Genomic DNA, 14187 nt, shown 5'->3' with positions numbered 1-14187 from the left:
TTTTTGGCCATGGCACAGCAGGTGGGGGAGGTGGAGCAGGTAGTTGAAGGGTCAGATGCTCCTCTCCCCTCTCAATCCTACAACTGGCTTTCTCAGCCGCCTCCACACTTTCAGATGTCCTGTGGGGAGAAAAAAGGAAATTAGTTAAATTTAAAATTACTTGAAATTAAAAGTGACTAAAATACACAAAGGCCCAGTCCATTTTAGCTTCCCCTGGCTTCCTCTAGCTGTAATGTCCCTGTAAAGTCCTCTTAGGTCCTGTCTTTCTATCCTATATGGAAAGCTTTTATCAGGAATGTTTGTGGCCCCTCCTAGTTGGTCCACAATCTGTCACTAAAACCTAACATTAGAATCAGGTTAGAATTAGGGAAGCAGTCCTGTCTGCAAGTTCTAGGCAGCGGTCTTACATTTTAATAGGCAAAGATAATAGCTGATAGGGAAAAACAATTCCTCTGTCCATGGTGAGATGATTTAGATTTATTTTAAATGAAAGTTACCAAGTAAAAGAGTAAGAGATAGAGCAAAGCACATGTGTGCAAACCCATTGGCAAGATCAGAAGGTCTGACTTTTAGCTTCCTCCTTGCAGCCCCCTCTCTGCCTCTGGATCCAGCACTCTGGATATTTCCTGTTCCAAGTCAGGTGATTCTCTGCCAGCTGCTCCCTTGCTTCAGAGATCCAGAGTATTCTCTCTGCTGGCAAACTTTTGAATAACACCTGAAATTATCTCCGCAATAGCACTCCCTCTGCTGGTGGGACTGATGTCTGTGGCTCACTTGATCCACGCCCATCACCTGACATAACCTGCTTAAGGAAGTGACCTGGCAACAGTAAGTTGCCTGAACAAGGAGTTCGTTTAGCTTTGCTTCCAGGACCTGTTGTTTGTTTCTCCTGTTCCAGCTTCTTCGTGTACTGACCTCGGTTTGTTTCCTGACTACTCTTGTTTGCTGCCTGCCCTGACCTCTTGCCTGTTTCTTGCCTAACCTTGTTCACTGCTTGCCCTGACCGTTTGGGTCGTCTGACTACTCTTCTGGATTGCCCTTTTGCACTACATTTTGGTTCTAGCTTGTTAGCAGTCAACTGCCCTGATGGGCACGGGGGCCGCAACCTGGCAGTAGCTTTCCCCACAACATCCTCCGCTCCAGAGGCTCCTGGAGAAGATCAAGCCACTGCTTAGACCCTGCGTACATCTCCACCCACAGGGTTGGTGACACAGTGGGTTCACCACTTGGCCTTGTGGAGCCGTGACAAATGGTAAGGGAAGAGATTGGTCTTTAAGTCCAAATCAGTGGGATTTCCAGATTTACGTCAGAACCCCCCAATTTTCGCCTTTGTACAGCAGGTAATGAAGGATGTGAATGAATTGGACAATCAGGAAATTATTAATAGAAATGTAACAAAGGCCCAAAGTAAGGCGCTTCAGAATCTAATCCTGAGATTATAATCAAGCCCTGGGACAAGGGCGGAAATGTGGTAGTGATGGACGTCTCTCAGTATAAGCATAAGGGGCAAGAAATTTTGAAAAATAATGAATGGTGTCAGCTTATTACAGCCTACAAAATAAATGATTTTTATTTAGAATTTTAAGTTATTAAGAATAATCAATGAGAACAAATATGGTTTCTTGCATGTAAACATCCTAGAATACTAACTTTGTAAGAGGTTGATAAATCCACCTGCATATCCAATAATCTTTGCAATACAAAGTATAACAACTAATGCGAGTCACTATGCTGATAGATTATTGAGACATTTTGTTTATAGCTTACCCTCATTTTTGAAGGATACACCTGAGTTACTTTAGAGACTTTATACCCGAGTATACCCCATCAAAACGGGATAGCAATTGTTGAACAATTCCTAATAAAACAAGTTATGTTTTAAGAAAACAGAATGGATTTTTGTTGTTCTTGCTACTCTAAATACTGACCAAAATTGTTTTTGTCTTTTTATGATAAAACCTGCATCGAGGTACAAGGGGTGGCAATTGGGACTCATTGTGCCCCTACCTATGCCAACCTGGCATGGATATGTAAATTGTGATAACACAGGGGTAGTTCACCTAGCCTTCTGTCTTTGTGGAAGATACATTGTTGGAAAGACTAAAAGAGGCTTCCGGAGGAGGATTTATGAGCATGTTTATAATATAAGAAGTGGAAAAATCGTGACTCCCCTAAGTCACCATATGGGAATAAAACACAATTTTTAGTTAGATGAATAAGATTCATCGCTCTAGAAAGAGTATATCCCGACCCAAGAGGTGGTGACCTAGATAGATTGATTGGACACTTAATGATATATAAGGAAGTTATAGTTTTGTGGGGCAATAGAATTTTGGTATATTGGAAATAAATTTATTATATATTTGGGTTACACACTTTATATATATTTCTTTCTTTTAGATCATATAAAATGTTGGTGAATTTAATTATAATCATGATTACTAAGAATATTGTTACACACAGAGACATATATGTGCATTTGTGTCAATATTGGAGTCTTCATATGGGGCTATTATATTTGTGGTATGAGATATTGGAATGGTTAATATATTGGTAATAAATAATAAGAAATAGGTATTTTAAAGATACATCAGGGTAAAACTTTATTTATTTTTTCTTTTGAATAAATGTGTCAAAGTCTTTCCTCATGTTTGATGAGCTATTTGGTATAAATTACATTCCAGTGTCAAAGTAACTGACAATATTTGCTGGTTCTCCTTATGAATATAAATAACTTGTTTCCAATTATTCGCATACATGACTCTGATCTGCTTACATTTACAAAAAACATTTAAAAAAAATATATCAATTAGTCAGCAACATTCTCAAGACAAATGAATTTACTTTACATAGTTATCAATGACTAAAAAGATATTATGTAATCAATGTATAACTAATACATATTTAATCATCAAAAATGTAAATTAACATGATCGCAGCATAATAATACAAATCATGGTTAGCAAAGTTTGTGTTACCTGTTAATAAATGGTTACTTTTGGCATATGCCTTTGAACAATTACCATCATATCATAGTTATATATCCAATTATGCATATTGAATATTCCTAAATAGTAATTGGTATCATAATTATACAATAAATGCAGTCCAAAAAACAAGGAGATAAAAAATAGAAATTCAAAAATTGCAAAAGGGTTTATAACTAACCTCCTCATTTACCTCTGTATATTGAGTGGCATTGACATTAAAAATCTTCTTAGTCGCTTTGAGTATGAGGAGTTTGTCCTATTCTCCTCCCCTCTGATTAGGAAAAGCTGTTTCAGGGTTAAAAATCTGAGCTCTTCTGTATTAAAGTTGTGCCGGGTTCCCATATGGAGTTATGATCTTACCATTAGTATTTGCATATGTGTGCAGATAAATACGTTTGCGTTTCGTTTTGCCAATATAGAAACAGCCACAGCTGCAGAAGGCCAAGTAAATTACCCGTCTTGTTCTACAATTAACGTCTTGTATAGGTTTGGGAACAAAGCTTATTGGTATTTTATTTCACTTTTGCACCTTTATTTCCATTTGCATTGTTTAAGGGACCACACATATAGTTCCTGGGTTTTTACCATCACTTATACTCTTTTTGTGTCCTCATATGGCTCTGTACTAACTTGTCCTTTAGTAAGGAAAGGTTTATTGAACGTTATCAGTCGGTGTGTACCTATTTGTATTATAATAGCTGGAAATCAAGGTTGTCTTTTTATACCCCTTGCTAATAAGCTAGAAAAACAAAGTAGAAAAAACCATTAGATTATATTAGCTGATTGTGGAATTTATCTTTAAATTAATTAGAGATTTCCCTTGACTCAAGTTGGATGGCAGCGTTGTTGGCTGAGCAAATGGGAGTTACAAGTGAGTGTATTTGCTTTAATGAAATGTACAAGACACTTATATGGGGATTAACGTCATTTTGCAATTGTTTGGTTATGTGCAATATTGTACAAAGGATTTTGCTTTTTATAGATATCATGTTTTCTGGTGGTGGATATGAGTTCATAGACACAGATTGTGTATGATGTGAGATGGCTATGGGGTAAAGATAATTTAACACGGAAGGAGTAATTGTATTTTGTTCTATGATGTCAATAAGCGGAGACAATTATTTGTAAGAATAGTACTGGTATATCCTTTTGAGCAACAATATTTCACAATTTTAATATACAAATTTAATTCATATTTGGTTATAGATGAGGGAATACTTAGTTTTAAGCAATTTGGGCCTGCACTATTTAACAATGTGAAACAATATAGTTTTATAGTATTATAATATTTTATACTTTAATTATGTTTGGAAATTATGTTTGGAATCTGATTCTGTTATAATAGGTTACTTGGTGATTGCTCCTAAAAATGTACCACATTGAAGGCAATTTAATAATTGTTGCTGCGCCAATGCATCTTGTTCACCAATCTGTGGGAGAAGGCTCGGTAGGTCTTCGTGATTCAGGGCTTTCGTGTAAGTTACTTAATGTACATCAGTTGGATAACAAACAAATTGTATTTTTAGAGGTTATCTTGATGTTTCCAATCATGATCCTTTGCTTATGTCGTAATTTTTATGATTGCTCCTGTTTTCCTGAGGAAGCGGAGTTAAATGCGTAGAAAAAAGCGTGAATACCCATATGTTGTAAGGGGTATCCCACTTGGGAGATTTTTTATTCAGAAACGTGTTTAACAGTTTTTATTAATAATTGTTTGTGCATTTTTACAAGATGTAGTAAATAAAGGTTTTTAACATTATGATGATTTTTTAATTGATATACAATGGATTCAAAACACCCAACAATTGATGTTTCTACATAATGTGTGTTTTGAAATAGGGACGTGACAGTTGATTTTGGTTAGGTGTTATTAGTTTTCACATTATCAAAAACTGCATTGGTCCACAAATATTTTGAATTACCAATGACACACTTACTGATACTGTACAAAAAAATCATAGCCACCATGGATCAGCACAGACAGCGTGGCAGGTACCCCCTTAATCTTTTGTGTTTGGTGAACTGTGATTGGGAAGGGGCCCCATAAATATATGATAATGCTGTATATATGATCATTGTGATTTACTACACGAACAGATCTGATGCAGTGTTGGCTTCTACTGCTTTCCTGGTCTATGGCCAAGACATGTTTATTTATTTACTAGACTTTATGTAGTGCCGACATACCAAGCAAAGCTTTGCCTCAAAGGGGCCCCCCCATATTAGTTATTATTATAGTCTAAGACAGGGGTGTCAAACTCTGGCCCGCAGGCCAAATCTGGCCATCTGGCCCGCCGCTACTCTGGATTGCAGCGAGTGATTCCGCTACTACAACTCCCAGCATCACTCACATTTATAGACCAGTGGCCTAAACGTGGCCCCACACTGGACTGTCCTATAGATGCAAGTAATGCAGGGAATTGTATCGTCTATGGAACAATCTTTATTAAATTCCAAAATCACTTTGAAAGCGTGGTAAGTATAAACTAACATATCTCTGCTTAATCTCTCTTTAGTCCGCTAACTAAGCATAACATTTCTGGCTATTTATATAAGCTTAAACGCTAAATGCAACAGACACAAACCGCAGGAAAACTTGTGCCATGATGACAGACATTGAAATATAGCGATATACAGAGTAAGTCAATTCACATATAGAATGGAAATGTTATTGAGGTTTTCTGAGCGCAGTAGTAATTTTCTTTGCTACTCCAAGGCTCAGACGTAAATGGTTGGATTTTCATAGTAGAACATGGTTTTATTATTGTTAGCCTGTACAAAAAGGTTACCATTGAAATTTAACTCATTTCATCTAATTTCAAGTTTAGGGATGTCGGAGGACCCGACAAAAGCACGTGGAGAACATACAGCTTCCTTGTAGATAGCGTCCAGGCTGAAATTCAAATCAGCACTGCAAAGGCAATAGTGCTGCCATAGAGTGTGCTTACACAATGCTGTAAAGAAGAATCGGGGAAATATATATCACATGATTTAAAATTGGAACTCCCTTTTAATATACACTAAGTGTGATTTGTACCGACTACCTATATTCCTACTTGTAACTTCCATTCTAATTCCTCACTTTGTACAACTAAGTACCCAGTCTAAGTTCTGCTTATTCACCTTCCCTGTCCAATAAGGCTGAGCCTACCAGCCTATGAGGTCCTTCATTGTATGGTAGGAGGTATGACTTGGGTCCCAGGACAAGTAGAGTTCACCTAGAACCCCGGGATACAAAAGTAACAGGATATAATTATAATAAACGTATTATTATAATGTAAGATATATACTCTGATCATTCTAAAGAACGATATAAGACTGATATGCACATAAACATATTGAAAGGTAATCACAATTTGCATTAGACTGTTAGGGTTACTTTTCTCAGCAGCAGCCGAGGGACCAATTAGGATTGCAGTGTACACAAACGTGTCCTGTCTCTGTGGTCTGTGGGTGACCTCTGCTATAATAATAATAATACCCCGTGTGATCTATACCGGGATTATAAATATCAGAGCCTGGAACCGATACATGAACCCTCATCTGCGCCTGGCACAATCACTAAATCATATAAATGTGAGTTGTGTTTGCATAATTGTGTGAAGCTGCACAAATCTTTGTGTTGTATTTTGCGAGTATTTACAGAATTGTCGGGGTAATGTGGAACAGCACAAGGTTTGTATGTAATATTTGAAAGATAACTGTACTTTCAGTGCATTGCTCCCCTCTGTAGTTATGAATTGTAAATAACATTCCATATCTGGGATGCACCATTGGGTTCTTACCAAGGCCCACTGATTCCCCAAATCAAATCTTTGTAAACACTCAGATTGTGCTCTACTGTACAAGCGTTGGCTCTACAATAAACCCGGTGCCCAGAGAGAACATTGCAAGTTTATGTCTTCTTTAATGTTGGGTTCTAATAAATAAAATGTAGAATTCCTTGTTGTATTGGTTAGATATAGAGAACTGAATATGGTTAGGTGAATTATTAGAAAATGTAATCATTTAGCTTTGTGAATTATGATTGCTCTGTGTTTTACATAACATAATGAGGAGTGCCGAATATTCTCACATATAATATATTAAGGTCAGTGATGTCAATGGATCTCCCTCCATCTCTGTTCTGCCCCAGAGATTGTACATTGTACATGTGTGTCTTATTTGTGTCTTATTTTCATTACTCACCAACATGAGTACAATGGCTACCCAAACAAAATCTGTCTTTTTGGCTTCCCATTGGTTATTATTGTCACTTTGCAATGCTCAGGTCATTGATTCAGTTCCCATTGGCAGAGATTATGGTTCGCCCGTCGCTGTTTGTGTATTATTATGTCTGTATAGTGTTTCCTGGGTTTGCATAATTTTCCCCTGAAGTTTACATTCAAGAAAAAGAAATACTGGCAATTTATTTGGCTTTCAACCTAATCAGCCTTACTTGTGTTTGTCTGTGTAAATAGTGACATTACACTATTGGGGCCTTGGACGGTGCAAGAAACCTATGTACTTTGCTTTCCAGTTTACAATCATAAATGTTTAGGTTTTTGGGGAAGCCACAGCAGTAAAGACTTAAGACGGAAGCCACAGCCTCCTGGCATACATACTCCACCCTTCCCAGAAGGCCCTGGGCTGCTCCTTTGGTTTTCGGGAAGATCTCGTGCCTCGGCAGTGTGAGATCGAGTGACGTGAGCAGAAGAGGAAGGAAGAAGATGGCTGTGCCTCATGTCCCATCCATGCTACAAAGAAGGAAGCCAGGATGGCGGGTGACTTACTGGAATCAGATTGGGAAGTCATCAAGGGCTGAAAGCCATGTGTTGTTATTTGTTTTTTATAAAAGTTCCACTTAATTTGGATTTATTGTATCTTCTTGAACTAAACACCTTTTATTTCTTTCTACCTCAATTGCCTATTTATTTGTTTTCATCCACAGGCCTCTACAAAGATGTATTATTTCAGTGCTAAAAATGATATAGAGGTTATATTATAAAAATGTTATATTTATATTGTGTTATATGTTATATTTATATTATAAATGATATAGAGGTTACCAGTTATTTTCTGTTCTTTTCTTTCTGATCTATTTGACTGAAGTGGAAGTGTTTTGTTTTGTTTTTTTCCTACATGCTTTGCTCTAAAAGTTTCCCCTCTCATAAAATCATTATACATCAAAATAATATTATTGCACTCTTTAAAATAATGTCTGGATTTAATAGATGCAAATGAAGGGTCAGTGATTCTGGAAATAACATATCGGCCCAAATGCAAGCAGTTCAAAGGCCAGAGACTTTTGGCTGATCAGAAGCGCCTTGTCATATTCTACATGAGCACTTCACAAGAAAAAGATTTATAATTCCTATGTATTTTGGCTACATAGGCCCCGTTAAGCACCAGAGACAAAAAAATGACTTTTTTTTATATATTTTCTCAATCATCAGTGGAAATAACAAGCTTAGGTGGGATTTATCAAAAATAGCCAATGAAATATTTTGTAATGGAAGCGCAGAACAGAGTTGCTTTGGGCACCAAGGGTTGTATGCCAGGATAGAATGATGGAAGACGGGTCCATGGTAAAACCCATCTCATTAAAAATATTTTCTGTCCTAACATTTTATCTTATAGATTTATTATTATAAGAAGTCCTAAAATGATTTTCTGTAAAATGAAAAGGGTTTTATATCTGCATGAGTTTATCACTAAAACTGTTCTACATTTACAGGTAATCCTCAGCTTACCAATGTTGCTTGCAAATCTCTCGATCTTCTACCCCAGTGTGTTTTACCTGGACGGTCTCCCAGGATTTGAATGGGCTCATGTATGGTTATCAATCCCCATCTTCATCATGTATGTGATGGCACTTTTCGGTAACAGTTTTATGTTGATCCTAGTTGTAACTGAACAGCGTCTACATAGCCCAATGTACTATTTCCTCTGTACTTTGGCCCTCACTGATGTGGTCCTAGCCAGCTCCATTGTGCTGAAAATGCTGGCTATCTTCTGGATGAATATTAAAGTTATTACCTTCTTGTCCTGCCTCGTTCAGATGTTCTTCATCCATTGTTTCACCTCTATGGAATCTGGAGTTTTGCTGGCAATGGCTTTGGACAGATATGTTGCCATCTGCAACCCTCTCCATTACACAACCACACTGACAAATAGCTTAATAGTAAAGATAGCCATATCCCTCATTATAAGAGGAATAATGATTGTGACCCCATGTCCATTGATGGCCAGTAGACTGCCATTCTGCCAGTCACACCATATTTCTCACTCCTATTGTGACCATATGGCAGTGGTAAAGTTGGCTTGTGCGGACACTACTATCAATAGTGCCTATGGATTGACCGTTGTCTTGTTGTGTATTCTGTTTGATATCTCCTTCATTGCCATGTCATACATACTAATACTGAGGTCAGTGTTAAAGATTTCTTCTCAAATTGCCAAAAGAAAAGCCTTTAGTACATGTACATCCCATATCTCTACCATCCTCATGTTCTACACACTGGGACTTTTCTCCTTTCTCACTCACAGGGTAGGGCACATAGAACCTTATATTCATGTCATTCTATCAAACCTCTACCTGCTTATCCCTCCAGCATTGAACCCCATCATCTATGGTGTGAAGACCAAGGAGATCAGGACAGCAGCTTACAATCTCCTCTCACAGTCTGCAAAATAGAATATTGGTAACCCTAGTATTAAAAATCTGGAAATATCTGGACACATGTTCTCAATAATTAACCTTCATTACACTGAAACCTGCAATCAATTCATGAAAATATGAGCAAATCAATATTAAAATTTTGTCTTGTTTATTGCCCTAGTAATGTTCAATGTTTACTATATAAACTGAAGTTTCAGCATTTATCCAGACTTGGCAATTCCTACCTTAATTACATTTGTGCATTCCTTTATAGGGGCTCTCACAGACCTTAAATCATCTGTGGGTATTCTGCTCATCACTCCCATTCTGCAGGGTTTGGTTCAGCCAAGTTGATGGTAGCCAGAGGGTTGAAGCTTTTTGCTGCCCTGGTTAACTGTAAACTACACCAGGACATGAATGCATTACGTCTGGCTGCACATTTCATAGATCCACAATCGTGAGAAATGCCCCAAAGTCTCGGAATCCAATGGTCATTTTGCCATCCATAATAACCTCTGTGTTTTTTTTTTTTGAGATGCCAATGTAGAGGACAGTTTAGGCTGAAAAATGCAATACCTTAGGAATGTCAAGTGTACTCCAGCCCTCAGGAAAGGGTGGCAAGTCTTCATGGGCTTGGTACACATGGTGTCTTTGCTTCAGAAGATTGGGCACATGTTTTTTTCCTTCAAGCAACTAGACCGGGAATGGCCCACAGGAAAAGCAGCATCTCTCTGAGATAAACATAGAGGTCCATGGTGGCGGAGCGGAATAAATATATGTTCCTCTATATTACCCTATATTACGGCCTCATATACTAAAGCAGCAGCCTTACATGGGGTGAATGGTTTTCGCTCTCGCACTCATTGGAAAATATCAGGGGGGCATTTGAAAAAGGATTGTAAATTGTAACTTGAAAATCTTGCTCTGGGCACAGAGCATTTTGCCCTTCAAGCCACTGGTGGAATGCCAGAGCTACACTGAAAACATTTTAAAAGATTTCCTCCACGGAAATGATAGGCGTGGGGAGACACAGCGTAGTAGTCCAGCACTGCCTTGTTAATAGTATTAAAGTTCCATTTTTTGCAGGGTCCAGCATTTGGTAGGCTTCTGCATTTCCTCCATCCAGCAGCCCTTGGAAATGGTGGACCCAATACACAGAACCTTCTTTAGCTTACACTGGTGCTCAAAGTCCCATATTCTCCTGAAAAGATATAAAATATTTATAGGAAATCCTTGGTGTCTCTCTTACTGCAGGAGCTCGCATGAGGCAGATACGTGGTTCATTTATGCCTCTCATTTCTTCTGCTTTTTCTTTACCAATTGCTGCAAGTTTTCTTTCAGGTGTGGCCGACTCCCTCAGAGAGTGATCTCCTCCTCGTAATAAATAACCCATGGCCTTATGCTTGACATCCCAAAGGGTTCTCATACTCCCCTGCATTATATCTATAAGCACTTGGATCAGCTTGCAGGTAAAGGCCAGGGAGTTAGGTTTTAGCTAAACAGTCCAACTATTGTATTCTGAGAACATGTTTGTGCCCATCACCAGTGGCCAATCAGTTTGTGAAGAACTAGGAGCACAGAATAAAAGCACACAGAGACCAATCACAAGGGTTTATTGAAGGGTTATAGACACACAGACAAAGGAGACACAGACCAAAAGTGGAAATACAGAAATGGGCCACAGGTGCAGGAATCCACACACAACAGTATTCTGGGGATGCCTTCCAGTAATCAGACACCAAGAGAACTAAGAGTCTCAGTGGCCCATCAATTCTGGACTATCCCCTCAATTGCATTCACTGTTACATGTTTCTTGACTCCTAGCAAAATCCAGCAAGGGTCAAGACCCAGTAGATCCCAACAGTTCCCGGCAACAGAGGTACCACGAATCCCATAAGATCTTATCAGGTCTTATTATGAAATACACTACAAATCCCATCAGTTCTTAGCAAGTCTGGGTAGGGAAGACACAATAGATCACAGCAGTACTCACACTGCTTGGTAATCTGTATCCTTGGAGTTAGGGATGTCCAGCCTCTGCATAGCAAAGCCCTGCCCCAGCACAGTCAGGGAGGAAGAAAGCCTGATTGGCTCTCTCACAAATCCTAAATCAGGTAAAAAACGGAGATTCAGAACTGAGAATGGGGGATGCAGCAACCTGAACCTGGAACTGGGGAGGCTTTACTAGTCCTAGCAGCCAATAGTAGTAAAGGATTGAACTCAGAAAACAATCTACTCATTGGCTGTAGCACATAATCCAGAACCCACTTCAGCTGGGCAGAGCCTCAGTTTCTGTGCAGGGGATGCTGAGAATGGTGGAGTATTCCAGGTCAAAGGGAGGCAGGTGATGCTGTAGTTTGCTGAACAGATGATCTGCAGCCTGGTAACAGTCTGTAAGTGACTACAATTCCTTTACTAACAGTGGTTGATCTGCTGGTATTAGTGGATATAATTTGTGATAGTTTATATAAAAATATTAATGACTTAAATTTAAAGTGTACAAATATAAATAACAAAGAGACTGGAGTAAAATTAAAAGAAAAATATTTAATTAAATATTAGATAGAAAAGTACATTAAAATATAAAGACAGAAATAAATAAAAAGAAGAATATAAATTAGAAAATGCCAAGGAGTCTGGCCCAATCTGATGCCTTGAAAGGTGATCTACACACTTGTTGCATATAACAAGTTCTGCTTGAGCTTGCAGATTCCTTTAAGAAGTGAGACAATGGCCAGTGATTGACCAGTGCTGAACAATCATCATCCTTAACCAGTATCTCACCGTATAAGAATGGCAGATAAAGGACAAATTACATTCCTTTAATTCCCTCACGTATCAAAACCAGATAATTATATGGATCATGAAAACGTAGAATTTCCTATCCCACCCTTCCCCTAAATGTTAGTTGTTTGGATCCTTAGAAATCAATCAGAAATATTTGTTATTGTTGTGATAAAAGTAGATTGGTTGCCATATGTATCTGCTTGTGACTCTTCTGCAGTGGAGTTTAGTAAATCTAATAGACATTGTTTCAAATTACTGAAATCTGGACTTTTGTGAACACAATAATTTCAGAATGGTTCTCTGGATCTCTTTTGTTTTTATGCCATATATTATTGGGTTCAGCATTGGGGGAACAATTAGGTAGAGGCTAGACAGGATAATTTGGGTGGAAGAAGTGTGCCCCCCGAATCTTTGAGTAAAAAAGGAAAAAAGTGCTGGGATGTAAGCCAACAGAATAACACAGACATGGCTGATGCATGTACTCCCGACTTTGTTTCTGGCCTCTTGGGATGGGAGATTGAACACAGCAATTACAATCATTGAATACGACACTGTGATACAGATGGCATCTACTCCAACTACGAGCAAAGCGACTACTAACCCATACACAACATTAATTCTGATGTCTGCACAGGCCAGTTTAGCCACAGCAATGTGTTCACAATATGTATGCTGAATCACATGGCTCTTGCAAAAAGGCAACCGCCTGACCAAGAAGGGATGTGGAAATATCAAAAGAGCTCCTCTCATGACCACCAAGATTCCAATTTTTGCAATAATTGAGTTGGTTAAAATATTAGAATATCTCAGAGGCTGGCATACAGCAACGTAACGATCGAAGGCCATAGCCAGGAGGACAGAGGAACTAATGATGGAGAAGGAATGGATGAAGAACATCTGAAGCAGGCAACCCTCAAAGGAGATCTCTTGGAAGTTAAACCAAAAAATTAGGAGCATCTTTGGAAGGGCAGCATTGGACTGGACAAGGTCTGTCAACAAAAACATGGAAAGGAAGAGGTACATGGGCTGGTGGAGGCTTTCCTCTGTTTTTATGATAAACAGAACACTAATATTAGCCAACATGGTGATCAGGTACATGGAGAAGACCGGCAAAGAAATCCAGACATGACTTTCTTCCAACCCTGGAATTCCAATTAGAATAAAATAAGGGGAACTCAGATTATTACTATGAGACATCATGTGCTGGGTGGTCCAAGATATTCTTTCCTATTGTTACTGATTGTGACAAAATCAACGAAAACTTCAGAGATTTCTCTCCTTCTAGTCAATGTTCTATTTGCAGAACACAAATACGTGTTAAAAAGAGTTTTCATATATAAGAATAATAATAATACAGAAAGTAAAATACCTAAATATCTCAATTTAGCCATCTATTTTTTTTCTAAATATTTCCTTTATTAAAAACGAATAATGGCAAATAATCTGCTGGGACTCATATTATCTATAAAATGATTGCAGTTTCATCTAACTTACTTATTGTCTCCCCAAAGAGAAACAAATGCCAAGAAGCCTGTTCCCCTTTTTTGTAGGGGAGTCCTGTGAGTTATAATTGATGAAATTTCCCCAGCTTGCTTCAAGTTGGCTTTGTCAGGTTTGTCCCAAAGTTCCAGAAACCTGAACATGGTGCCAAATCCTTTTGACTAGAGATGGGCGAGCGAGATTAATAAATTCGATCATTTACTCCCAGGATGCACAGCAAGGCTCAGCAGGCCATCAGGAGAGATCTGAGCACAGACATATATATATATA

At 38.3% G+C, this 14187-nt stretch overlaps 2 protein-coding genes across 2 annotated transcripts; one reads left to right on the top strand and one right to left on the bottom strand.

Moving 5' to 3' along the window:
- Nucleotides 1-8724: 8724 nt before the first annotated feature.
- LOC140321776 (olfactory receptor 52N2-like) lies at nucleotides 8725-9666 on the top strand. The gene has a single exon (XM_072398563.1). It carries the CDS (start codon nucleotides 8725-8727, stop codon nucleotides 9664-9666), a length of 942 nt encoding a protein of 313 aa, XP_072254664.1.
- Nucleotides 9667-12669: 3003 nt separating this feature from the next.
- LOC140321775 (olfactory receptor 52P1-like) lies at nucleotides 12670-13617 on the bottom strand. Its single transcript, XM_072398562.1, has one exon. The coding sequence runs from the start codon at nucleotides 13615-13617 to the stop codon at nucleotides 12670-12672; it is 948 nt and encodes a 315-aa protein (XP_072254663.1).
- Nucleotides 13618-14187: the final 570 nt, after the last annotated feature.

This window comes from Pyxicephalus adspersus, chromosome 1, assembly GCF_032062135.1.
Source record: "Pyxicephalus adspersus chromosome 1, UCB_Pads_2.0, whole genome shotgun sequence".
Classification (NCBI taxonomy): domain Eukaryota; kingdom Metazoa; phylum Chordata; class Amphibia; order Anura; family Pyxicephalidae; genus Pyxicephalus; species Pyxicephalus adspersus.
Note: the sequence above shows the minus strand (reverse complement) of the source record. Positions and strands in the feature narration are given on the sequence as shown.